This window comes from Aedes albopictus, chromosome 3, assembly GCF_035046485.1.
Source record: "Aedes albopictus strain Foshan chromosome 3, AalbF5, whole genome shotgun sequence".
NCBI lineage: Eukaryota > Metazoa > Arthropoda > Insecta > Diptera > Culicidae > Aedes > Aedes albopictus.
Window position 1 is genome coordinate 303,276,073 of NC_085138.1, and position 27,008 is coordinate 303,303,080.

Sequence of the window (27,008 nt, forward strand, 5' to 3'; positions counted from 1 at the left end):
TTAACTGAAGAGCTGATTATTCAGTGAGTAACTTGGTGCCACCCCGATAACATCCCCTGTAGATTCCTGAAATTTGAAACACCCTACTCATCGCTTGCAGACCGACCTGAAACGATGAATCCAATTAATACGTGAACCATTGGGTGCTAACAGGTTGTTGTTGGAAATTTTCTTAGTGAGAGCTCACGCAACATTGTAAAGGGAAACCCAGCCGATCCGAAGGATGATGATGCAATTGGGTGGAACTAATAATTGAGCCGGAGCAGAGCTGCCCTGCCACAGAAAACTAATCAACGGCCGCATTGATACACAAGCAAGCCATAAATGCCTGTCTCTAGCGCGCGGGAAACGCATTAACGAGCCACCACAACAACACAACAACGCCGTGACACAGGTGCCCTGAAGATGACACCGCAGAGGACCGACACGATGGGACCCCCATCTTGGGGTTGTTCCATCGAGCGCGCATTCACGCAAATTCCACACATTCTTCGGCTTCTCGGGTTTCTCACCGAGTCGGGCATTGAAATCACCCAACCGACTGACTGGGCAAGCGAGGACGCTTGTTTCATTTGTCATAATTTATTTGACGTCCCCATTATTGGTGTGGGTTGTGGGACGTAACAACCCTCCGAAATGAAAGAGGTGAAGATCTTTCAATTCAGCTGTAGGATCAACCCACATTTAATAAGGTAGGGCTTTTGGAGGTCTATGTGAAGATTCACATCGGCATCCCTTAGGTTTCCAACGCTCTGACCAATCTCTGATTGCATCTATTTTATTCAACCTTCCACCAGTCGTCAACGACACCACAATTCCACAAGATTTGTTTAACCCAAGTTTCCAATTTTCACGCACTTTTCAGCCTTCAAAAGGAATTTGATTGCTATGGTTCGCGGTTGCAAACCCTTCATCAACGCGCTCTGGTTGTGATTCGCTTCGTCAATGCCAGCCGCGCTGCTGCTGGTGCATCGTTTTCGGAGATTTAATTCGCACCCGCTTGGGTGCTTATTTTCGTGCACTGCTGCTGCTGCTGCTGCTGCTAAAGTCGTTTGATTAATTTCTGAAGGCGAAAGTGCTACGGTATTCATTCATGATGGAGCCATTATTGATTTAAATTCAAGTAGGGTGTCTTTTGCGAGTTGTCCCACTCGATCGCGATTGGAGGAGGTGACGACGATGACGCCGCTACCAAAGGGGTGATCGAACAATTTGATTGATTAGTGCTACAAGAGTTTCGATTCGTTGAAGACACGCCAATCAATGCGTGGCCATACCAGCTACTTGGCTGGTAGTACCGATTGGCTTTTTGTTCACAATACAAAAGATTATGAAATTTGATTAATATGGTTGATTTGAATAAATTTGAATAGAGGACTTACGTAAGGTGTTTTTGAATTTCGAAGAATAAAGAAAACAATTTAGTATTGCTGAGATAGTCAATGAACTTGACTTTCAAAGTTCCAAAGAGCCTGAGGAGTATTCCATAAACACCATTGAAAAAGTTCAAGATTGCTTAGCTTTCAAATGGAAGATATTCTTATGGAGTGTATCGAGAAGCTGTTGAAAATGAACGCAAAGGCTTTTTTTTTTCTTCTAAGTCTGCTAAGTCTGCTCAACAGACACCCGAACAGGAAGGTTCGGGTAATGTGGGGTTAAGACCGTCTTCTACAACAAAAGTAAAAGCCAGGACTACTCTCTCCTCGACCCACCAAACAACATTCCTCTGGTCCCCAAACCCTTCATCTCCCCGGAACCACCAAGAAGGCATTGCTTCAGAGAGGGGCTAGGGCACATCGCACCCTCAAGGTTAGCTGCGTATCCTGCAGCAACGAACAACGATGACTCGCTTTGGAGAGTACATCACGGTAGTATGCTGGCGCTTAGCCAGATTCCCGAGTGGTCCTTACAACTCCCTTTGTCCTCAGATGGCGGACAGGGTCAAACCCACGCCCGCGCCCAACTGTCTTGCAGACATCAAGAACTTATGCCTACGTGCAACCAGATATGACCTGCTGAAGGCAAGGGAACCACTACCCTTCAGGCGCTATCAATTGCACCAGAAGGTTGCTGACAGTAGGGTCTCCACCTGCCCCGGTTCTTACTGGGGACCCCATTCCAACCAGGACTTCTTCTCCGTGGTCACTTAATCGCTGTAAGGGTCGATTTCGACCGCAGGGCACCAGTATGACCTACGAAGCCGACTCCGAACCCCTGGACCACCTCTTTTACCGCATCTGAACTAGCCATTTTCCAAGTCCACCTCCTCTGCAGCTCCAAGCTGATGTAAGTTATGCCGTTGAAACAGCATTCCTGCCAAACTAATCCTTACACAATATTGTCCGGAGTTGTGTCCTTCCCGCATGTGGCTAGCATCCGGTCATGTGTTCCGCCGTCATCTAGACCTGCACAAACCTGACATTCGGGAGAAACCGCATGACCAAAATAATGTAGATACTGTCGGAAGCAGCCATGGCCTGAAAGGACCTGAGTCAGGTTTTTTTTTTATTTGTGAATTTTAACTTAATGCTAATTCTTCACACCTGAGTCAGGTGGAACGTTACTTCCCCACGGTGCCTTTTAACCCAACCGTCTACCCTAGGGATCAACCTGTGGGTTCACCTTCCTTTGGTGGAACTGCCCCACGCGCGCTGCCATTTGACCATGGATGACAATCTGGTAGTCCTGCGTATTCCTCTTGTGCCGCGCATTTCGAAGGTACGCGATCGCAACCCTCAGGCACATTAGCTCATAAGAACTTTCCAGCTTACCACGGTTGCTTTTGGTACTTCGCGCCGTACCCCAAGCCGGGACGCCATACCTTAGTATGGACGTAGCGACACTAGAAAGTACTGGACATCATCCGGAACAGTGCCACTATAGCTATGGAGGCTTTTTTAAAGGCGTAATCAACGTCGCCAACGAAGGTGAGCATATCGTCGATCATCAATCATCGATCATCAAGTTTTTGACGCTTAAACTGATCACGCTTGCTGCTCCGACCTCCGAATGTTCACAATCACCACCTCAGTTTTGTGATGAGCCAACTCCAGTTTCCTGGATCGCATCCACTCCTCCACAACTGCGATCGATTGGGCAGTAGTCAATTCGTACATGACATTCCATAACACCGGACCCAGGATGGAACCTTGCGGGACTCCTGAGATTATGTGAAAGCACTTCCGACCCACCTCCGTGTCATGAACTAGTACTCGATTCTGGAAGTATCTTCCGAGAATCTTGTTCAGGTACCTGGGTATCCCCAGTACAACCAGAGTTACTACTGCACAGTAGCGAATCCCCTTTCTCTTACGCTGGAGCGCTATCTCGGCGGTTTTTGTAACCGACAGGATAGCGTCTACACTCGACCTGCCCTTTCCGGAAGCCGTACTTGCTACTCGAGAGACCATTTACACCCTCGGTGTGCCTCAACATTCTATTGAGGATGATCTTTTCAAGCACCTTCCCAGCCGTGTCGATCAAGCATATTGGTTTATACGCAGACGGGTCTCCAAGTGGTTTCTCCGCCTTTGGCAATAGAACCAGGCTCTGCCGCTTCCAAACTCCCTCGTTCAGGCATTTCTGCATAGCAAACCTGAACATCTCAGAAGCCTCTGCAATAGCTACTTCGAAGGCCAGGTTCGGAACTCCGTCCGGACCTGGGACCTTACGTACGCTAAGGGATTTTGCTATCCCTGCAAGTTCCACATCGGTGACCCTCTTCGCATCGCCAGCCCCAGTCCCCGGCTGTCCTACGAAAGGACTAGGATCTTGGTGCGGAACAAAACCCTCGATGATCTCTTCCAACATCTCTGGAGATTGCTCTGTTACACCTGTCGTCTTGGCCATCACCATCCTGTAGGCATCACCCCACGGGTTCGCATTGGCACTCTGACAGAGACCCTCAAAGCAGGCCTTTTTGCTTGCTCTTATCTTGGTCTTCAGCGAGGCTTTTGCAGCGGCGAACACCACTCGCCCTTCGTTTCGCTCTTTCTCTGATCGTGCTCGCCGAATCTGCCGCCTAGCCCGTAGGCATGCGCGGGGCAGGTCCGCAATCGCGTCAGTCCATCAGTAAGCCGGTAGCCTCCCATTTCTAGGTAGGAATCGCCTGGGCATGGTCGCATCACACGCACGTGAGAGCACCGCTTCAGCTCGTCGTCGTCTAAACCGATTAAGTTTCGCTCACGACAGAGCGCCTCCCTAAATACCCCTTCGTCGAAATATGATGTCTTACACCTGCGAGGGCTTGGCCTTGGCCTAGTCGCCTCTTCTTCTATCCGCTGTCTGCTGTTGTTGTAGTCGATACTGTAGCGAACCGCCAGGTGGTCGCTGTGAGTGTAGCCATCATCTACTCTCCAGTTCGAACTACTTGTTAAGTCAGGACTACAAAAGGTCACGTCAATAATTGACTCCGCTCCGTTTTGACTATAGGTACTCTTGGTACCGACATTAGCCAAGTCGACATCTAAGATGGCCAGTGGTTCTAGCAGGATCTGACCTCGCTGGTTCGTGAAACGGCTTCCCCATTCCACGGCCCAGGCGTTAAAGTCACCCGCTATAACCACCGGCCTTCGCCCTGTTAGCACGGTCGTTAAACGGTCCAGCATGTGCGTGAACTGCTCGATCGGCCACCGCATAACAGCTACAAAAGAAGACCCCGTTTACCTTTGCGACCACGAAGCCCTCATAGGTAGTAGACGCCAACTCCTGGACGGGGTATTTACTCGTCGTCCATATCGCCGCCATTTTTCTGGACCCATCCGCGACCCAGTTGCCGTTGCCGGCGGGTACTCGGTATGGGTCCGATATGATGGCGATATCCGTCTCCCACTCAGAAACCGCCTGACAAAGCAGTTGCTGAGCCGCATCACAGTGATTCAGGTTCAGCTGCGTTACCTGCACTGTGATTTGTTGTTCACAGTTCGGCTTTCTTGAAGGCCGGGCACCTTGGACCACCCATCGGATGTCTGTTGTTCGAGGATTTCCCGGTACAGATCATGCAGATGGGCGGACTTGTGCAGCGTTGGGCCTATGACCCTCAGCGCCGCATCGCCTGCACAGCTTGCGAATGTCGGGGCCTTTGCAGTCCCACGACTTGTGTCCTGGTTCCAGACACCTGAAGCAAACCTCTGGTGGCTCGTGGAATGTCAGGTGACATACACACCAGCCCGCCTTTATGCTCCCTACTTCAACGGACTTTTTGACGTCCGCCACAGGTAGCTGAACCAAAGCTATCTGTGTCCCTGCTGGCCCTTTCCGTAGCTTAACGGCTGCGGCGGCCACCTGCACATCGCACTGTTGCCGCAGTGCCGTGACAAGTTCTTCCACTTCGGTGATCTCATCAATGCCCTTGACCTTCAGGGTCGCCTCATGTGTCCGAGCCCTCACCTGCACACCCTCACCAAGGACCTCTTCTGCCAGCCTCTTGTAGGCGGCGCCCTATGAGTACGTCTAATACTGTCTAATACTGCGTACGTCGGCTACAAGACCCTCAAGCTTGGCGTCGCTTCGCATCGTCTTCAAGACGTCCGAGTACTTGGACTGTTCCGTCTTGATGACGATCGCGTCGCCTTTCTCGCGCTTGGCACCTGCCCTCCTACGGCTTGGCTTGGCGTCCTGCGTTACTACCTGCAGATTCGTCTTCTTCTTCCGCTCTACTTTCGTCCAAGGGGGGTCCTCCCTTTGGATCGCCCTGCTCTGTGGCTGTTCGGGGCCCACCAGCGGTCGCAACCCCTTGTTCCCATCGTTCCGGGACGGGCCAGCCTTTTCAGGCCCACCTTTCCCAGCTTTCCGGGAACCCTGGCTGGGGTCCGACCTTCCGGCATTATTACCGACTTTCGGGGTAATGATTCACCTGGCTTTGCGGGCACCGCCAAACAGCTCCTCGCCTGATGGCTGTCTCGCCCGCTTCTGCGATTGCTTGCCCCGTTTGTCGCGAGCAGCCGTTTCCGCCTGTTTCGGAATTCCTGCGAAGGAGAAGGCCTTCGTTTGAGTAAACTTCGGTACCTTCTCATTTGCAGGCTTACTGCTCCTATTGTGCCTTTGCCATATGTTAGAGCACCGTGTTTCGCTGCAAACTCCTTTGTTGGTTCTCTTCTGTTACTTGATATTGCTGAGGCGGAGACCTCATCAATCCTCCTTTGGCGAACGGATTCGCTCTCTTTTCGCTGTTGTTATTGATCTCAGCGTGGGCGTGGGAGCTGAACAGGAAACCAACTCCACGGCGACAAGGAGCATGTCCGCCTGGTAGGCCAGAGTATAGCAGAATTTGATCCGATGCCAATCTGTGCTCTCCAAAGTTCGGTCAACGGACTTCGCTCAGTCCTAAGATGTCAATCTTCCTCATACCTCATACCTCATACCTCATACGGCATGCCTCATTAGCTAGTTGTGCCAGTTTACCCTGCTGGGCTAGGGTTAATACATTTAAAGTTCCAATTCTTGTCTGTTGTTTCGCGCTAAAAGTCGTTGCCGTTGAATCAGTTCGTAATCTTTTATTTTCGGTTAATGTAATGGTTTTTCGAGAACAGTAAGTTTTGGCCTAAGGTCCTCTGGTCAACCCTAAGGTCTACCGTGGTGGGGCTGCCACCTTAGGTATAGCTTCCAGTGGAGGAGCATTTCATACTCAGCCACTGGAAGCCAGAACCGACTCGACGCTGTTTGGTGAACAGACGCTCGGGACGTACCTCATCAATCTAAGCCAGTGGTGCTCATCCTGCGGCCCGCGGGCCGCATGCGGCCCTCCAAGCCTTGAGATGCGGCCCGCGAGTACCTTTCGCCGTACAGAAAAACTTCACTAAAATCTTCGAGAAACTCCAAGAACATTTTTAAAGAAGCTTATGAAGAAATACTTGAAAAAGATTCATGAAAAATTCGTGAAGTAACTTCAGAGCAATTCCAAAGGTAAATCCAAGAAAAAATCTTGGAGGCGTTCCAAGGGAATTCTAGAAATACTAAAAGAAACTCCAGAAAATTTTCTGAATAAGCAATATCAAGATAAGCTGTTAAAGAAATTGCTTGAAAATCTTTTGGACCAACTCAAGAATAAAGTTCAAAAGAAGATCCAGCATTTTTGGAGCGATTCAGAAGAAATTCATATAAAAGTTGCATGAGATATTTCTGGCAATCTAGGGGCGACTCCTAAATTGTTTGTTAAAATTTCAATTTGAAACTCAAACATTTTACTAAAGTAAGCCCATGAATCTAAATTGTGTTTTGTTTTCCTTAAAATACAAAAAAAAACTTAAAGTTCTGCTAAAAATATTGTAGAACCACAGTTATTAATCAATTTTTTGTCACTTATCGAAAAATAAAATCTACATGAAGCAAGTTTGACCCTTACACAAGCTCTGAACGGTTTAGATTTTCAAGAAATATGTTGTGAAATGGTTCTTTTTGTTGTTTTAGTGCATCGATATTCTATGAGGCCCGCCGGTCAATCACGAATTGTAAATTTGGCCCGCGGTATCCTTCAGCCCGAGCACCACTGATCTAAGCTAAGTCAGAACCCGGATAAAACTAACCATAGGGTGTTTGGTGAAAACCATTTCTGTGCCATACAGTGTATCAGCTATAATAAAGTGTATTTGTAATGAAATTGTTTCCTAAAAGCTGTGCACATTGTAGCTACTATACATTTACATCCGATCTTTATGTAACAATATATTATACTGTTTTTCTTACGTTTGAACCATTCACTTTTCCGAAATATTATTTTTCCGTGCATTTTTAATTATTCATTCAGTTTTAGATTTTTCCGTGTTTTGGTTTGTTGATGTTCGTGACTTTATATGCAAAGGAAAGGAAAGAGAAAAAAGTGATTAAGTTGAAACATCTATTTAAAGTCCATAGAATGCTCACATAAGTGATAAACAAGGTGTCCTAAGGACTGCAGATCCAAGAGGCAAGTATGGCAGACAAGGTATGTAGAGTGCGATGAGAAGAATACGAATGTAGGTAAACCCGGAAAGACGCAGGTCAGATTACCGTCAATCAGTGGATGAGTTCAACACTATTTTTTTCTGTATTTGCATTTAGGGGAGTTTTCTCCCCTTCTCTCAAGTGAGCTTGCGATTAACAAAGTTTATCTCTGACGTAGACCCATCTTTAACATATGGACTGGACCTCGAACTAAACTGGACATTGAAACGACTTCTAATATAGGTTCGCAGCGCTTTTTAACAGAACTTATATTTGAATCGAACTTGACAGTTTTCTCTTGAGTTGTTATGTATTCCAAACTTTAGTCAAACTGAAGTCTCAATATTGCAATAACGGTTAAGCACGCTGTCATGATACTTGAGTACCTCGTCACCCACTTCATGCAACTACATCAGTGGTCTAATAACACTTAGCGCGCTCGGCATAGTTCCATCATGCCGCACAAAGTGTTACCACAAATAATGCTTAGTTTGCAAAGTGGGCAAAGACCACGGTCCATACTAATTTAATTTTTTTATATGAACGGAAAACCACGCGGGGGGGGATTGTTCATAATCTCCCAAAAAATGAACACGTGGTTTATGGACAGCCCTTAACAATCTGTATAATATATTGTAAAAATCTTATTAACAATTCGCTGTATGGTGTCTACATTACATCTCATCGGTTTTTGTATTTTTATTTTTACAGTTCTGTCTATTGTAAAAATATGATTTAAAATAGTACTGTTACAATACAACGTTCGGTTTTTCTAATGTATTTTTTTGGGACGGACAACAGTGCCCAGGCTAAGCACACAACTCTTAACAGGCGGTCTTTGTCATCGATTGACCCATGAGGTAGAGACTATGTTGGGCCAGAGCTATGTTGGACACTCCTTGCCGACTCACCATTTTGGCTTTCGGTGTAATGGAGTGTATTCTGTGGGGCAGATTCAGCGCTACATAGATGCTTACAAAAGTTTCTGGGTCAATCGGGAACCGAAGCAGACATCATCACCATGGTCTTGCTGAATACCCACGAGGAAATAGCTTCGGTTGTACCTAAACATTATTTTTATGAACTATATGTTATTGGGCTGCATTCTAAACGAATACCTCATTTTCACAAACAAAACCAACAACAACGGGTGAAAGCCCATTCTTCAGTCAGTGTGCTACTGCTGGTCATCGAGCAGAAAATTTTCACTGTCACTGTTGTGCAGTGACCGAACAACATTCTGTCCAAACCACACCGTTGTCCAATGCTCTCTCCAGTTGTAAAATCCATCAATCCACCGATGACGAGAGGGCTGTCAAGTGTCAACCAACAAGTATGTGAAACGAATTGGAGCACAGTGCAATAAATTATACAGTGATATTGAAATTCCAATCACCTCCTCCCCATTCACCCCATCCCCATGGGTTTGCGTTTCACTCGATCTCACTGTTTACTCGGGTTGGGGCCCTAGGTACCTATGGTCGGTCGCTCCAGCGCCAGCAAACTGATCGCCGCCGTTCACAAACAACAATTCAACGCCATTCACCAGACCTGATCAGAAGACCAGAAGACCAACAGAATGCACTCTGAGGATTGGAGAGAAGGCTTGGCGCTCAGTCGCGGCGAAACTTGCTTCGACGACATTAAGTGCCAAGTGTCGAGCCGGTTCGGGTGTGTAGAGCCACCCTAGGGGAGATTGGGGTGAGACGTCACTCTGATGGAAATAAATGTAAAAAATCTCGCTGTCGTTTATGTATTTTTCCTTTCAAGTTCTCAGCATTTTAGGCTTATGGAGCATTTTGTATAAATTTCTCCAATATGTACCTTGCCCACCAATACTGAAAATTGGCGTGCGAGCCATATAAACAGAAGGCAACAAAACATGTTCGAGCATCTGATCTCCAGTAACATAAGGATGAATGTAAATAAAAGAAATATTTTGTTTCTTTTTTTTACAGCCAGTCAGTGTGTTCTCCCCTTCAAGAGTTGGCGGCGCTTGTTTGGCTCTTGCTCTGATGACTTTGACTGGTTGTTGTCCTCCATTCACCCTTCGTGTTCTGTATTGATCTGATGATGGTCCTCCGCGTAGAAAACTAGTTACTTATACATACTTACCTATAACCTACATCGAAAGAAAAAAAGCTGGTAGACCTACCGATAGAAGTCGTTGTCAAGTTTAATCAGACATCGTTTCCTTGATCGTGCTCGGGTAAGGACTTTATTGTGCAGGTTCCTGGTTTAAGCTGATCGATAATAGGTTCTACATATGTAGCTGTGGAACGGGACTGGGCCAGGTGTGAAACATGGGCGACATGTTCAAGTGATATAATTTTAATATGCTAGTTGGATAAAGTCCACATTTAAGAGACTCTTTTCTATGTCAATCAATCAATTGTGTATTTGTTGATCTGTATTGTTATTTAGATTGTATGAATATCTACATATAACAAAGAATAAAAAAAAATTTGATTGCATTTCATTTCATATTAATAGTTTATATCAATTACCATGACCGCTTTTAGAAGCCAAGAAACTATATCTAAAGTAAATTTCGGTAGAGAGTTTACTATCTATTGTAGTAAAAGATAAATCATATTTTACGAATCATCATCCGAGAATATGCTAATCCTTCGTGGTTGGCTTTTATATGATACCAGTTAAGATGTGTTCCATCATCTCCTTTTTGATATAGTCCGTTGAGATTACTGCAAATATACAAACATTAATTTTTATATATAATTTAAACTTACAGAGTGTTAAACTTATCCTACCTGTAATAACAATTATTGTACCACCATGCACCCCTATATATTACGGCACAATTCTCTTTAATTTCGTCATGATCGTTATCCATGGTCGAAAATTTATATCCTTTGTGATAACTTAACGAATCTCCAGCGGTTCCACTATAGCTTCCCAACTTTTTTAATGAATATTCTTCATCCGCAGTCCCAATCTCGAAATCATCATATTGTGCTGATACGTATTTTCCGTCGAAATTCTTCAATTCCACGGCCAACTGATAGTCGCCATCCTTTGTCAATCGATGAAGTTTTTCCAACCCTATCCAAAACTCTCCCTCAAGACTTCCAAATCCATCTCTATACTCCGTCCAGTTCCGGTAGAAGTCAACCGATCCATCAAAACGATACTGCACAACCAGCCATCCTCCGTCGAACGCTTTCTGTTCGCAATACACTTCAATTGGCTCCTCCAAACCATCGGGATGTATCATATACTTTCCCGATTTGTTCGCTGGAGCTTCAGAGCAAGATTTGAATAATTTCGGGAGGCTCGACGATTTGGGGCAGCTTTTCGACTTCTTATCCGGTAACATTGCGAGAACTGACTCTTTCCAGTTCTCATGGTTGGCACAACTTATCTGCTGCTGCTGAATCTCCCATGCACGGTCCAACATTGTCGTAAAATTGTGACCCACAGCTTGCTCCAGTCTGGTCAACATCCACATCATTCCTTGGTGGGTATCTTCGAGGCGGCTGTGCTTGCGCATAATCTGTTCGTTTTGTTCTTTCATCTCAAGCCACATGTTCCAAAATTTGCCCTCGAGATCTTCCAGTTTGCCAAGAAGGCTTTCACAGGTAAAGTTTTCGCTAGTACTGGTGGAATCGTCGGAGCTGACTGGTACGCTGGACACATCTGCGGCCTCATGGCTGCGAAGCGCACAGATTACACAAATAACGAACGGAATTGTTACTTTCATTCTGGAGCTGCAGTGAACCCCTTCCGAAGAGAAGTAGAACCAGACTGTTTGTGAGATATGGACTATCGGACATACTTATAGCATGATTCTCATCTTTGTCTTTTTTGTGGTTTTTAACTGCGCCGCAGCTGTTTCCTACCGCAGCTGCGGTCTTCAATATGCATGTGATATGTATTTTTGTCCGATAATGCATGTGCAACAGATTGGCTGAATGTTATATTTATGAGGAAGAAGAAAAAAAATGGAATAGTGAAACCTACCCAACATAGAGCGCAGTAGGGTTTACCCACCGACAAACAGACGTACCATCTAGAACGATTTTCTCAAAAATCAATCGCCCAGTTAACACTATCACCACCTGGTGAACATGTTTCACGAAACACTGCGCTGCGACACAACACCAGCAGAAGGTGTTAGTGTGAAACGTCAAACGCGAAGAAAAACGATGCGCACGCCTCTGGTTATGGAGTACACAACTATGAAGATTTAAAATGATCGTTAGAGGCGTGGTCGACGGAAATGTTGCCAGTGTTATTGTTTACGTCTCATACGACTGCTTGTATGTGCTTTATAATTACGGCAAGAAGAAGGTGAAGCAAGAACTGAAGAAGAAAGAAGAAGAAGAAGAAGAAGAAGAAGAAGAAGAAGAAGAAGAAGAAGAAGAAGAAGAAGAAGGCTACTGCAGAGTTTTTTTTAATCTTTTTAATTTCGTGAATAATAACTTACAGTGTATCGAACAATTGTCCGTGCAGCACTTTTTTCGGCTATTTTTTTACTAGAATGTTCATAACTTTGTTATACGTTCATCAACGCTGATATTTTGACCAATCATCAACGATGTATTAAAGCTCCATTGGTGAAATTTTGAGCGAGATCTAATAAGTTTTCTGAAAGTTTTAGAACTTTTAGTAAAACTCATAAGATTTTTGAACAAATTTTCGAAACACTATATCTCAATTCTCAATATGTACTTCATGAAACTTTTTCATTTTTTGTTGTATTACAGGTTATTCCTAAGGCTTTCATATGCAGCTATGTTATTCACTACAAAAATATGAAAAATCTGTATTTGTTCAGAGTATAATTTAAAAATTTATCATATTTTGATCAATAAAAGTGCCAAGTGTTTTCAACTTCTTAAAACATTCTTAATGGAATAATTTTATACAGGACCTACTAAACCACATGTGCAGAGTAGGTTCCATGTATTTTTCATTCAATTTATGCACTTTTGTTAGTGGAAAACGTTTGACAGATTATATGTGTAAAATATGGTTATTTTTACCCTTCTTACACCCATAAGAAGGGTATACATATCGCTCGAAAAACCGACTTTCGATCCGAGGCCCGGAGGGCCGAGTCTCATATACCAATGAACTCAGCTCGACGAACTGAGCAAATGTCTGTATGTGTGTGTGTATGTGTGTATGTGTGTGTGTGTATGTGCGTTACAAAAAAAAGTCACGCACGTTTCTCAGCCGTCTCTCAACCGATTTGAGTTCTCTTGGAAGCAAATGAAAGCTACTACATCCTAGTAGAACGCTATTGAATTTTTTTTCGATTGGACGTTTGGTTACCGAGATATCTCTCGAAGAGTACTTATGAGTCATACATCTAAACTTTTTAAGATTTTTGACCAATTGTATCATAATAAATATTACGGCCGTTTGTCAATCGATTTGGGTTCTCTTGGCACCAAATGAAAGCTACAGCATCCTAGTAGATCGCCTAGAAATTTTATTTCGATTGGACATTTGGTTACAGATATATCTTTCGAAGAGTACTTAGGATTTATACAACTAAACCTCTTGAGATTTTTGACCAAGAGTATCATAATAAATATCTTAGCCGTCTGTCAACCGATTTCGGTTCTCCTGGCACCAAATGAAAGCTACAACATTCTAGTAGAACCCTATACAATTTCATTAGGATTGGACATTTGGTTACCGAGATATCTTTCAAAGAGTACTTGGGAGTAATACAGGTTAACTTTTTGAGAGATTTTTGACCAAGGGTACCATAATAAATATCTCAGCCGTCTGTCAACCGATTTGGGTTCTATAAGCACCAAATGGAAGCTACAATATCCTTGTAAAAGGCCCTGAAATTTTATTTCGAATCGACATTTGATTACTGAGATATTTTACGAAGAGTATTCAAATAAATTCTTTTTTTTTATTATTATATTCGCTTGTTATCTTGCATGAGTTTTTGACCAGTCTATGGGCATTTCTGGTGGTTGTCCATGATCCATGATGCTATTTTGAAAACCAATCCACTAGATGCCAAATCCACAATATTTTCTAGAACTTTTGGTCAGTCACACAAAATAAATTTGTTAAATACGAATAATACAACAATATTTTTAATAAGTGTAAGAAGGGTTCTGTTCACCATAGGTGGATTAAATCGGGTTTTTTAAATAACGTCAACTATATAAAAAGATTTTTCATATTTTTTGTAGTGAACAAATCAACCCTTACAAGGTTGTGTATTAAATGTTCATGTGTTAGTGTTCCTTCAAAAAAGATGAAAAATATTTCATCCAACATTCTTCGAAATATAGAGTATTGAAATTTTGTTCAAAGTAATATAACTTCCTGAATTTTTTTTCAATCTTGCTGAAAATTATAGCAATGAAGCTTATATGTATCGTTTATGATTGGTCAAAATTTCAGCGTTTTTGATTGACCTACAAAAAAGTTATGAATATTCGAATAAAAATATAATTTAACGAAAAATTTGCTGTACGGACAATTGTATGATACACTGCACATTGGGCAAAATCAAGCCCAAAGGTGCAAAAAATTAATAACTTTCTTAATACAAGACACTATGTGACCTTCAATGGCTTATTCGAAAGCAAATTTTCTCAATAATTGGTTGGTGGATGATTCATGTACGGGCAACTTCTCTGAAGCGAGTTATAGAGCCCGTTTTACCCCAGTTCCCCCTAAAATTTGTGAATTTCTGTTGTTTTGCGGCACTTGTTATGATTTTAATGATTATTTCGCTGGGATACCATCGCCCCACTCCCATTGAGTAACGTTACATACAAAAAGTTATTAAAATGTTGGAATTTTAGGGTGTTGTGGGGTCAATTAGGCAATGGTATATTTTCAAGGTAGAAATTCATTTTTTATTTTTATTTATGATTTTTTACTTGACAATAACTAAATAAATGATCGAATACACATGGTTTATTCCTAAAGAAACAATTTTTGGCGAGTTTGATCTCAAATTATTGGTTATGCAGGGTATTAGGTTCCTGAGTGCAAACTTTTTAAAGGGTGATAGAGGACCATAAATGGTGAAAACAATTGTTCTCCGCATATGGTCAAATCTCAACCGTTACGTAGTTATTGAACTCCCCATGTTTTGACTCTTATTGCCTTAACTGACTTTAACTTTAAAATGGCCAAACTTATCGCAGTTTTTTTTACTCTTATTCGAAAGATTATTGGATTTTCTATCAAATGGCATCTTTGAATCGATTGGTTTAGTTAAATAACTAAGTTTTCTAGAACAAAATAGCTAAAAATAGTGTGTTTTTGAATTGAAATCTTTGAAACATGCGTAATAAATTAAAATTCTTTCTTTGGCAAAGTTGTGACCCCTGTTCCACTCTACAATTCGTTCTTTGACGCCAAACTTCTAACTCTTATCGTGTTCTTGCAATTTTGGTTTAAATGTGCTGCACAGTGCGCCAAAAAGTGCTTACCATGACGATTGCAAATTTATGATCTGAAATGCGACGCACGGGTTGTTTTTCGACATAACTCAATCAATTTTAAATCAATCTACATTAAAATTGACGTTCAGTATTATCCGAATACGAAAAATCAAGTCAATATGTTGATACACACATCAATTCTGAAAATGCTGAAATGCTGTCGTTCATTTGACAATACACTGTTCGACAAAAAAAAACTTTTGCCGTGATCAGAGACCCCATTAGTAGGAAAATGCCATTTTCAAATCTGTTGGAGCACCCCTAGAAACTTTTTGAGATTAGTTTGAATTTTATTCATTTTTGAAGGTTCAACAAGAGCTTTAGAAATCACCATAAACACATTTGAAATACAATATCTTTGAAGTGCAATTTTGTGCACCGCTGAAATTTTCACAGATCTGAGAAGTAACTTTGATAAATAACTAGTCAAAATTTGAGCCTACGACATTCCATTTCATTGATACATATCCGGGAAGAATCGAATTACTAACGTGATAAGCCTGTGTAAAAATAAAAATAAAATCTAATACATTTATATTTTGCGATCAGTACAAAAAAAAACGTTTCCAGTGTTTTCGTGGGTTGTCTATAACCACTTAATGTTTCGAAGAACCTCCTAGCCATACCAAGGTGGTAAAATTGACAATACACAAATACAATATACAAATACAACCCTAAAAAATGCAAGCCAAAAATGAGAACATTCTCCATTTACTATTAGTAATTGTTGTTTTCATCACAGTTTAGTTAGTTTCACAATACAGAATGTGTATGTTGTTGGGGCATTATTATTGAAGACACTTTTATGAAATTAATTGAATTTGTCATGTAGTAAAATATTTCCAATCCTAATTTCAAGCTCAATAATGTCCTCCACGATTGTAAAATTGCTTTATAAGTTCCAGCGGCATAGGGTCTGGAACCATTTGGGAAGGATCACCTATTTTGGGCACTTATGTCTATGACTCAGTCAATTTAGAACCGATTGACTTGATTTTTGAGACACGATCAGATACGCATAGTATCTAGCTATGTGCAACAATTCAAGTGAATCGGTTTGGAATTGACTGAGTTATAGCAGCAAGTGCCCAAAATAGATGCTCCTGCCTAAATGTTCCTAGACCCTATTTGTTAAGATAGTTTTAAATACTATCTATCCAGAAGCACTAAGGCGAGTTAATATAATTTCTTTAGTCCAAATACAGGGTGCGGCAGGAAAAAATGCGAAAAGTTCAAGGCACTATTACACGCAAAATATGGGACATATATGACTTTTTTTTTTCATGACAGTGTATCAGTCCATGTCTATATTCTAGCACTACAAAATAAAAATGAACATATTTGATGTTTAACATGTGATAATGCAAGCCTAATAAGCGGGTATCAATAAACAGCGCGCCAAATGGTCATTAAACAAATTGACTATAACAGTAAAAAATCATCTTAAATTCGGTGAACAACCAGACCACACTTATCCAGAGCCATGTAGTTTCACATACTAGATGAAATAAGTACATATATTTGATGATATTGTAGAGAAAATTAAAAATTTTGTTTTATCAAATACGAAATTTAGCGACCTGTGTACTTTTCTGCGGTTTGAAAATTCTGATTGTCTTCAGTTTCAGGCGCCGCCCTGTAAAGGTTAGTGACCAAAATGGGAAAATTTTTAAGTAACTTTTCAGAAAACTAGCCTATTAGAGATCATGGAACGTTGAAACATAAATTGGTTAACGTCAAGTGGACGAAAATGAGGTTTGAAGTTGAAAAACACTTTCGCATTTTTTTCTGCCGTATACTGTAGTCTAAATTTGTTTCAATGCAGAGGTCGTTGGAATTTGAATATATTTTCCGCATCGTATTTAAATTTTTAAGAACATGGAACTGCTTGATATCCACCAGGTCAAGCAATCTGGAACGGTTACTTAGGTACACACCAAATCATTGAAAGGCTTTCTCATCCATATGGGATATATAGATATTTAAATTTGGGCACGACTCTAAATTCGAACAAAACAAAATATGTATTTCCTTGAATTAAGTGGACGAAGTGTATTTTGCCAGCATTGTGATCCTAATCCATCGCATTCAAAATCGCAGTTTATTGGTATTTAAACATGATTATGAAAGTAACATTTGATGTCAAATGTTACAATAAACTTTGTTCAATAAAGTTTTTGAAATCCGCAATTAGCACATTAAATTTATTTGGAAAAGTTTTTCCTTAAAACACTCATGCTGACCTCAATGAATTAATCTAACTTTCTTCCTGTGGATCCTTTGTAATCATATCCAAAAATTTCTCGTATAGCTTTCCAGAATCATACTTAGTTAAACCAAATGTTTGAAATACAGTTTTCATCTTCAGTCAGAGACAGAAAAATACATTAACACTGGAAAACGGACGTCACATCTAGTGACCTAGTGGAGATCTTGTAAAGAAACGTTTTCTCCTACTGCACTGAAAGACGGCTTGCGGTTGAAATTACTATTCTGAGGGTCAATTTAAATACACAACGCCACTACTAAATTTGTGCAGACTGATTTTCGTTTCATTTCAATAGAATAATGTTTTCAATTTTACCATGGACCCGATTTACAATTAAGAAAACTTACTGCTTGCAATCGGATTCGAACCAAGAACCTTGAGATCACCAGGCTCGTACGCTACCACTCGGCTATCGAACCGGTTGGTATGGGAGAAAACGAAACGCATACAAGAAGCATTTGTTGGTCGATGATCACGTTTTGCCATGGTAAATTTGAAAACATTTTTATTGTTGTCATTACCGCAAGCCGTCTTTCAGTGTGGAGCGGAAATCCATCCAATATTCCGAGGCGTTCGAAGTATTCGAAAGACTGACGCATACGATAGAAGTTTTTAAATGGATATGAATATGGGCGTGCTTTATGGGATAAGATTAAAAAAAAACCTAAAAGATTTTCACTACATAAATCAGAGTTAAACCATCGCGGATTTGTATCAATGAAACGGAATGTCGTAATAGGTAGAAATTTTGACTAGTTATTTAGTTGCTTCTCAGATCTGTGAAAATTCCAGCGGTGCACAAAACTGCATTTTAAAGATATTGTATTTCAAATGTGTTTTTGATGATTTCTAAAGCTCTTGTCGTACCTTCAAAAATGAATAAAATTCAAACTCATATCAAAAAGTTTCTAGGGGTGCTCCAACAGATTTGAAAATGGAATTTTTCTACATTTTCCATGCGCTTTTATGCCCTACTAATGGGGTCTCTGATCACGGCAAAAGTTTTTTTTTGTCGAACAGTGTTATGTCAAGGGAATTTCAATAATGCCAAACCCCGGACCGACAAAAAATCGAACCCAACACTCTCAGCATGGTTTTGCTGAATACTCGCGCGTTCAGCACTTCGGCTATGTGTTCTACCTGTGCATCAATCAGTCATTCATGAACTCGTATGGATATAATCTTTCAAATAAGTTATTTGTCAACTTACTGTTTTCACGCGAGCGTAACGCTGCGCTCTCAAAACTAAATCAAGAATATTTCCAAAACTATACATTTCTCAGTAAAACTCACTTCGGCAATTTTGTTCACATCAATCCAAAGAAGACATGTCTAGAAGACTCTAATATTTAAAATCTCATAACAGAGCTGATATACGCATTTCAGTTTGAAAATTTTAAAAGGAAGATTTCTGCGATGGTGTCCCGTTACGAAATGTAACATGTTATATATAATAATATATATAAAAATGCAGTGGCATACGTGGGACCGCGCATAATTTGCGAACGGGTGGTCCGATTTGGGTCGTCTAAGTTTTGTTCTGTTAGTTTTCACCCAAGGAAGGTTTATGAGGCCTAAAACATGGGAAAATTGAGAGTTTTTGAAAATCGGGTTTTCATACATTTTGAACGGGGACTTGGGCGCTTGGCTAGGGGCTTGAAACGTCAAAAACGCAGTAGGCAAGACAAAGTTTGCCGGGTACAGCTAGTGTTATATAAATTTAATTGGAACAAGGGGTATGCAACTCTAAACCTTCACTAGTATGCATAAATACTAGGAAATACTAGGAAAATACTATCGGATTAGCAAGCCGGTTGCTTTGATTGATCTTCATATATGAGACGAGCATTTTGGCCAGATCTGTCAAAATTTGTGAGTCGATTTATTTTGAGCTCAACAGAAAGATACGGAATACGGAGGTACATTATAACTATTTACTTTCAAATTCGATCATTTCAAAAATACATATGTATTCAATAATTCATTGGAATATTGAACTACTGCTCAAAACTCTATTTACCTGATGCTGATAGACTGACGTGCTGTAATTAATCGAGGGACGAAATCTGGGCAAAAGCTCGAGTGAAATCAATGTTTTGTAGATGAACAAGCCGCGGACCAATATAGGAAACTTAACAGCACGCGGATGTTAATTTCACATATGGGCATCATTTATGATGTGAGATTGTGATTGGGAACGGAATCGTCGCCTTCATTTATTACTTTTTTATTTTTAAAAACTCATTTAAAATTGTTAAATGTTCTCTACAAACTTTAAAGCTAGAAGGAAACAAGCAGCTAGGTCGTTAAACAGTTTATTGATGTATATTGTAGTCTCTCTGAAAACCCACCAATAAGTATAACATGACAGTGGTAAACTAAATACATTATGCAATGATTGATTACGCCCTCTTGGGTGAGATCTTCCTTTAACCAGCCTCGTCTATAACCAGAGTAACTGCCAATTACGTCTGCAGCTTGCACTATTCATCGATGCGATTTTTACAGGCAACTACTATGCTCTTCCGTGTATGTGCAGACGAAAATTTGTTGATGAAACCGCAGTTTCCTATTCCAGGATCGACTATCCGCTCAGAACCCATCCAACGTTTATCGTTTGTCGACGCTCTTGTAACATTCTGTGACTCGACTACCATTGAATAGTCCGTGAGGTCTGGGTGAGATCCTTGATGAAGTTTTTTCGAGAGATTATGAATCAGCTACGGAAAGTTCATAGCGCGGCCTTTCCTGCAGTTTGGTTTTTGGGTCAACTGATGCGGCTGATGGAATGAAAAATCGAATTACTCATTCAGAAAGCGATCGTTAAAATATCTGTCACTAACCTTGGCGTTTGCTTGTAATTTCATCCGGGGTTTCCTTCGAACTTCTTGAATATAAGCTCATGAAACCCAACCAGCCAACTGACAGCGAAACCTACGACTGAACAGTGATGTTTTTTTTTTGTACTGACGTTGCTATGGACGCAAGGCATACTAAGCAAAACTCAAAAATACTAGAAATACTACTGGTATACTTGAGCGAGAAATACTACAAAGTTTAGAGTTGCAGGCCCCTTGAATTGGAACCAAATCCCCATTGAACAAGTATTGCATCAGAAAGTACATCTAATAAGCTTGTTATAAAACCTGTTAAACCATATGGTCATGAACATTACATTCGACTGCAGAGGTCATTTGTTCACGAAAGTTAGTTCCTCGCGGTGTCCCGTTACGTTGGAATGTGTCTGATGAGTACCTCAGAATATTTTTCTATTCAATATCGCGATAACTCCACTTGTTTCTTTTCTGCGAGAATTCCTTTAACTATTGATTTGGTGTTAACCAACTGAAGTCAGCACTGTAGCCAATTGATTACTGAATGAGCTATTCTCATGCTAAATTCGATTCTGACCATACTTACTTTACCGATCAGGCTAAGGCAGAGGTGGCCTCCGCTGTACATAGTAGCCGTCTCCATTCCGCTCGGTCCATGGCAGTTTGTCTCCAGTTCCGCACTCTGCGTAGATACCGCAGATCGTCCTCCACTTGGTTGACCCACCTAGCTCGCTGCGCTCCACGTCTTCTTGTACTGGTCGGATGACTCTCGAGAACCATTTTAGTCGGGTTGCTATCCGACATCCTGATGACGTGCATAATCTGCCATAGCTGTTCTGACCATCTCCTGTATAATTTCAAATTTCCCATGAAGTGATGTTGAATCCCATCTATTCTACTAGCGCTGACTAGGATACATGCCATTTATATGTTAATGTTTCACTGGAAACACATTTTGATATTGACAATGTTTTACCTCAAGTCCAGAGTATGTATAGAAAGCAGCTTGTTTTGTTTATGCTATTACTTAACAATAACATGTTACAATGACTAATTTAAAATGTATTCAAGTAATAACAATATGTGAAGCTTACGACACGTGTATCTGTATTGTCGGGGTTTTACATATTCCATTCTATTGCTTCTGTTATTTTTTTTACACGACAAATAGTTAAATCCTAAATACTATTGAGCGTACCAGTGTACAACATTGGAGTGAAAATTATTTGTCTTACCATCATGTTTTTGTTTATTAACGTCTTTATATTTTTGTACAGTTCTCTAGAAATATGGTGCATTTGATGCTGTGGGAATTTTATTGTTATTGCAACCTATCGATAAAACGTATTGCCGACCAGGAAGGCTGTGAGCGTGACCATGGATAAAGAGTGGCAGCCGCAAACGTAGCTTTGTGGCTTCATATTATTGATTATTTATTATTCTGAATGCGATGTTAATTATTATTATCATTTTTCTTCAGTAGCGAAAGTTTCAGCCTTCAGCTGGTTCATCTCGTAAGTGCGATGTTAAACAAATACCCAAATGTATATAAAGTATTGTTCCGTGGTAGGGACTCTTGCCGTGAAGATACATACATCAAATTTTACGAATCATCATCCGAGAGTATGCTAATCCATTGTAATTGTTGTTCATCTGGTACCAGTTGATACTTTTCGTATCTTCTCCATTTTCAGGAAGTCCATTGAGAAAACTGCAAATATACAAACGTTATTTTTAATAGTATACAAGAGTTACAATTATCGATTAATCTTACCAGACCAGACAATCATTGAACCACCATCCAGCATTCAACTTTTGAGCACAATTATGTTTACTGGCATCATTATCGTTATCCATGGTCGAAAATTTATCCCCTATGTGCTCGCCCAATGAATTTCCAGCAGTACCACTGTAGTTTCCCAACTTTTTTAATGAATATTTTTCATCCGCAGCGCCAATCTCGAAGTAATCATATAGTGCAAATGCATACTTTCCATCGAAGTCTTTTAATTCTACGACCAACTGGTATTCGCCGTCCTGTGTCAGACGATGAAGTTTTTCCAACCCAATCCAAAACTCCCCCTCGAAACTGCCGAATCCATTTCTGTACTCCGACCAATTTCGGTTGAAATCAACCGACCCATCAAAACGATACTGTACAACAAGCCATCCTCCCTCGAACCCTATTTGTTCGCAGTATGCCTCAAATGGCTCCTCGAAACCTTTTGGATGAATCTCATACTTTCCAGATTTATTCGCTGGAGCTTCGGCACAAGATTCGAATGATTTTATGACACTTGATGGTTTGAGGCAGCTTTTCGACTTCTTATCCGGTAACATTGCGAGAACTGACTCTTTTCAGCTCTCATGGTTGGCACAAATTATCTGCTGCTGCTGAATCTCCCATGCACGGTCCAACACTGTCGTAAAATTGTGACCCACTGCTTGCTCCAGTCTGGTCAACATCCACATCATTCCTTGGTGGGTATCATCGAGGCGGCTGTGCTTGCGCATAATCTGTTCGTTTTGTTCTTTCATCTCAAGCCACATGTTCCAAAATTTGCCCTCGAGATCTTCCAGTTTGCCAAGAAGGCTTTCACAGGCCAAGTTTTCGCTACACGGTTCGCTAGTACTGGTGGAATCGTCGGAGCTGACTGGTACGCTGGACATCTCTGTGGCCCCATGACTGCGGAACGCACAGATTACACAAATAACGAACGGAATTGTCACTTTCATTCTGGAGCTGCAGTGAACCCCTTCCGAAGAGAAGTAGAACTAGACTGTTTGTGAGATATGAACTATCGGACATACGTATTTATAGCATGATTCTCAACTTTGACTTTGTTTTACGGTTTTTAACTGCGCCGCAGCTGTTTCCTACCGCAGCTGCGGCCTTCAATGTGCTTGTGATATTTTTGTCTGATAATGCATGTGCAACAGATTGGCTGAATGTTATATGAGAAAGAATAAAAATTTTGAACATTGAAAAAGAGCGCAGTAGCCTTTATCCACCGACGAACAGACGAACAATCTTGAACAATTTTCTTAAATACTAGTTTATTTGTGGACGCAGTAGCGCCCGTGCAAGTGTTTTTTTTTTTTTCAATATAAATGGTTCATGTGTTGTTTATTTTGAATAGTTTTTTTTTATTCGGTGAATTCAATGTAGCTTATATTTACATTTAAAAAATCTCGGTGAAGACCACATTGCGTGTAAACTGACGATCATCCTTCAATAGGTCTCCTTGCTGTGAATTAGGTTCGATATGAACTTTTACCTGATTAGGGTTCCGAGATCGTGACAAAGCAACGTATAGTTGCCCATGCGAAAATACGGTTGACTGAAGATCAATTCCGACATGATCAAATGTCTGTCCTTGCGATTTATTGATCGTAATAGCATATGCTGGTATGATGGGAAATTGCCGTCGACGTAGAATAAACGGCAATGTAGAGTCACTTGGAGCCCAATCTATTCTTGGGATCATCACAACGTCTCCGCGATTACACTCCGAGATAATTCTCGCAGTAATTGTGCTTCTATCGAGATGCTCAATAGCGCCAGTCACACGGTGCATATATTGATCAATAGTTGGCCGTTTTATGGATGCATTGAATGTATAATATTGTTCAAAAATAGATTGACATCAATCATTCAACTTTTCCCCTATCTTCCGTTTGATCAACCACACAGCAATATTTCCCCTCCATAGCTCATTTTTCTTCAATTTTCTCTACAATATTTCCCCACCTTCAAAATTGTTACATCAATCCTCTCGAAGATTGTTCAAACCATGGGTCAAATTATTCCATGGATTAATTAATTGGTTCAATATTTCCCCTCCAGATCAACCTATCATTCTTTCAATGCAGCAGCGCGTGAACGAGAGCATCATCATTGCAGAGCATTCTGCCGTGTTGCCGTATTTTTTTTAAATTTAAATAAACAGCTATTGAAATATATTGTACAAAAAAACTGAATTCAGATGTAATAAATCATCGAACAAAAAAAAACAATTTATGCATAAGTAATGTAATAAATTTATGCAAAGTTTATGTAAAGTAATTTATGCAGAGGTAAATGTAATGAACCCAACTATTACAATGCATTAGTGATAATAAACAGTTCACAACATTTTTTGTGTAATCTTCTAGCGCGGTTCGTGTCTCACCGAACTTTGCTAAAAATTACTGGTGCACTGGCGGTCTCTAACACCAGTTAATTAATAATTTGCACATTATGGTGGTAACATGCTTAGCTGCGTTACCTATAAATTAGAAATACCCCCTTCTGACAAATAACACCCTTCAGTAGTAATTTTGTGTAATGTCGAAATATAAAGGTAATTCAGCAAGACGGCACTGAAGGTCTTTCGAGTCCCATCCCATGGGCTGTCCAAAAACTTTTCGTAATAAAAAAATATGTAAAATGTTTGATTATGTAAAAATGGTTAGAAGAAGAATTAATATGAATAGAAAATTCATTAAAAAACATAAATAAAAATGTGACAGAAATGCATTGTACAGGTATACCTCGATTTAGTGGACCCTCGATTATATAGACCCTCGATTTTATGTACTTCGATTTTATGTACATTTTACCTCGATTTTATGTACATTTTTTTAACAGTATTTTTTTAATTATCAATGAGTTTAAAACTTGCAGTTTGTATCATGATGACTTATAATGCAGGGGTTTTCAGCCTTTTGACACGCGGAGCACTTCGTATCGATAAATTATTTTGTGGAGCGCTATTTGCGCTAAAGCGTACCTCATGACATACTTTGTTCTGTATATTTACCGTAATCTCATACTTCCCTTTGTAACTTCATATTTTTATAAATACCTCTGGCTTTGTCGGTGATTACGATGAGCGGAGTATATGGAGTGATTTTCTGGCGATATTTTTTACAGAGCCCTTAGCAATGACAACATTTTTGGCGGATGCATGCAAACTGCTCATTCGCCAGACCTTCCCTTAAAGTTTCCTAGCAAACTCTTTCCAACATTTCTTATGACTTCCTCACCGAGAATTGTATTATATACCTGATATTTTTGGTAGATACCTGCTGATTGTATTCCAAAATGTGTAGCACATTCCATAAAAAGGTCATTGTAATGCTTCGGCTGATTACTGACAAGATGTGGAATAAGTTATTTCTAGTGCTATCATGGTAGAATCAGATCTAGTTAGTCAAGGTTCCCCAATTTCAGCGTCTTTTCACGTGCTTATTCATTCCTAAGGATGAATTCCTGGGGAAATCTTTGAAGGAACCACTTGAGCAATTTTTGGAGGAACTGCTGGAACAAAAAGAATCCTTGGAACAACTTTTGAAGAAATTTCTGCCGAAATTTCAGAAGTAATTCTAGTAATATTGAACAAGTATCTAAAAATATTTCCAAAAGTATCGCTGAAGAAATTTCAGAAGGAATTTAAAAAATCTGCAGAAAACTCTAAATAAATTTCTGGAAGAAATTCTGAAAAAAAATATTTTTAGAATTCATAGATGGATTTTCTGAAGAAGTTCCGGAAAGAATACCTGGAAACTCCTGGTGGAATAACTATCAAAACCTCGTGAGATATTATTGAAAAAAAAATCCTGGAGAAATCCCCAAATAAAAATATTAAACAATGTTTTAATGATTCCTTGAGAAAATCCTGGAGGATTTCTGATAAAATTTATAGAGGAATAACCGGCGGAATTTCTGATGAAATCTCTGCAGAAAGTAGCAGGAATCTTTGTCTTCCTGCATTTCCATAGCAATGCTAGAAGTCTGCAAAATCTGTAGAAAAAAAATCTGAACTAATCCTTGGAGGATTCCTAAGACTTTCTTAAGAAATTCTTGGAGAAATTTCTGGGAGAGAAATGCCTGGAAGCAATATTCAAAGGAATGTGACTCAATTTTGGAAATTTTCTTAATATTCTCTTGTAGAGTTCTTTAAGCAATTTTTGGAGATAGGTTTTTAGAAAGCTTCTGAGAAAATATTGAAAAAGTTTTGAGTTTCTGATTCTGATACATTGAGAATCAGAAACTCAAAACTTCTTCAAAATTTGAATCATATTCTAAAAAAGTTCATGGAATATTTTCGAGAAATTTCATGAATCATATTCTAAAAAAGTTCATGGAATATTTTCGAGAAATTTCATGGAAGCTTTTCTAGATGAATGCTTTGAAAAAAAAATCTGTAGGAATCTCTCTCAAAGAAATCCGAAGAAATTCGTAGATGAATTTATGGAACAATTTCGCAAGATTTTCGAACCCATGTAACATTTTTGGAAGCTATCCGTGCAAGACTTCCTTAACGAGTTCTTGGAGAATTTTCTAAATAACATTCTAAAGTCTAGAGGAATCCCTAGAAGATTTTGTGAAAAAAAAAATTCTCACGGATTTTTTTTTTCGAATTTCATGGACGAATTTTTGAAGTAAATCATGAGCAGTTTCCGAAGATTTTTTCAGGAACTCGTGAAAGATTTTTAAACAAACCCTGCGGAGGAGTTCATCAATGGTCCATGAAAGAATTATCGAAA

The 27,008-nt window shown here is 40.3% G+C and overlaps 2 protein-coding genes and 1 pseudogene across 3 annotated transcripts in view; 1 reads left to right on the plus strand and 2 right to left on the minus strand.

The window, feature by feature from the left end:
* LOC109413122 (formin-J) overlaps positions 1–27,008 on the plus strand; it is a 401,246-nt gene that overhangs the window by 124,499 nt on the left and 249,739 nt on the right. The gene's annotated exons all lie outside the window — the stretch shown is intronic.
* Positions 7,374–11,784, minus strand: LOC109413124 (fibrinogen-like protein A). The gene is made up of 2 exons (XM_019686844.3): positions 10,692–11,784; positions 7,374–10,625 (listed from the first exon to the last, which is right to left on the minus strand). Exons 1-2 carry the CDS (start codon positions 11,639–11,641, stop codon positions 10,511–10,513), a joined length of 1,065 nt encoding a protein of 354 aa, XP_019542389.3. The 5' UTR covers positions 11,642–11,784; the 3' UTR covers positions 7,374–10,510.
* On the minus strand, positions 19,471–26,380 carry LOC134284066 (microfibril-associated glycoprotein 4-like; annotated as a pseudogene).

Coding starts and splice junctions, on each gene's coding strand:
- LOC109413124 (XM_019686844.3), bottom strand. CDS start 11,641: ATGAAAGTAACAATTCCGTTCGTTATTTGTGTAATCTGTGCGCTTCGC. Junction 10,626..10,691: donor TACAATAATTGTTATTACAG/GTAGGATAAGTT, acceptor GTATATTTGCAG/TAATCTCAACGGACTATATC.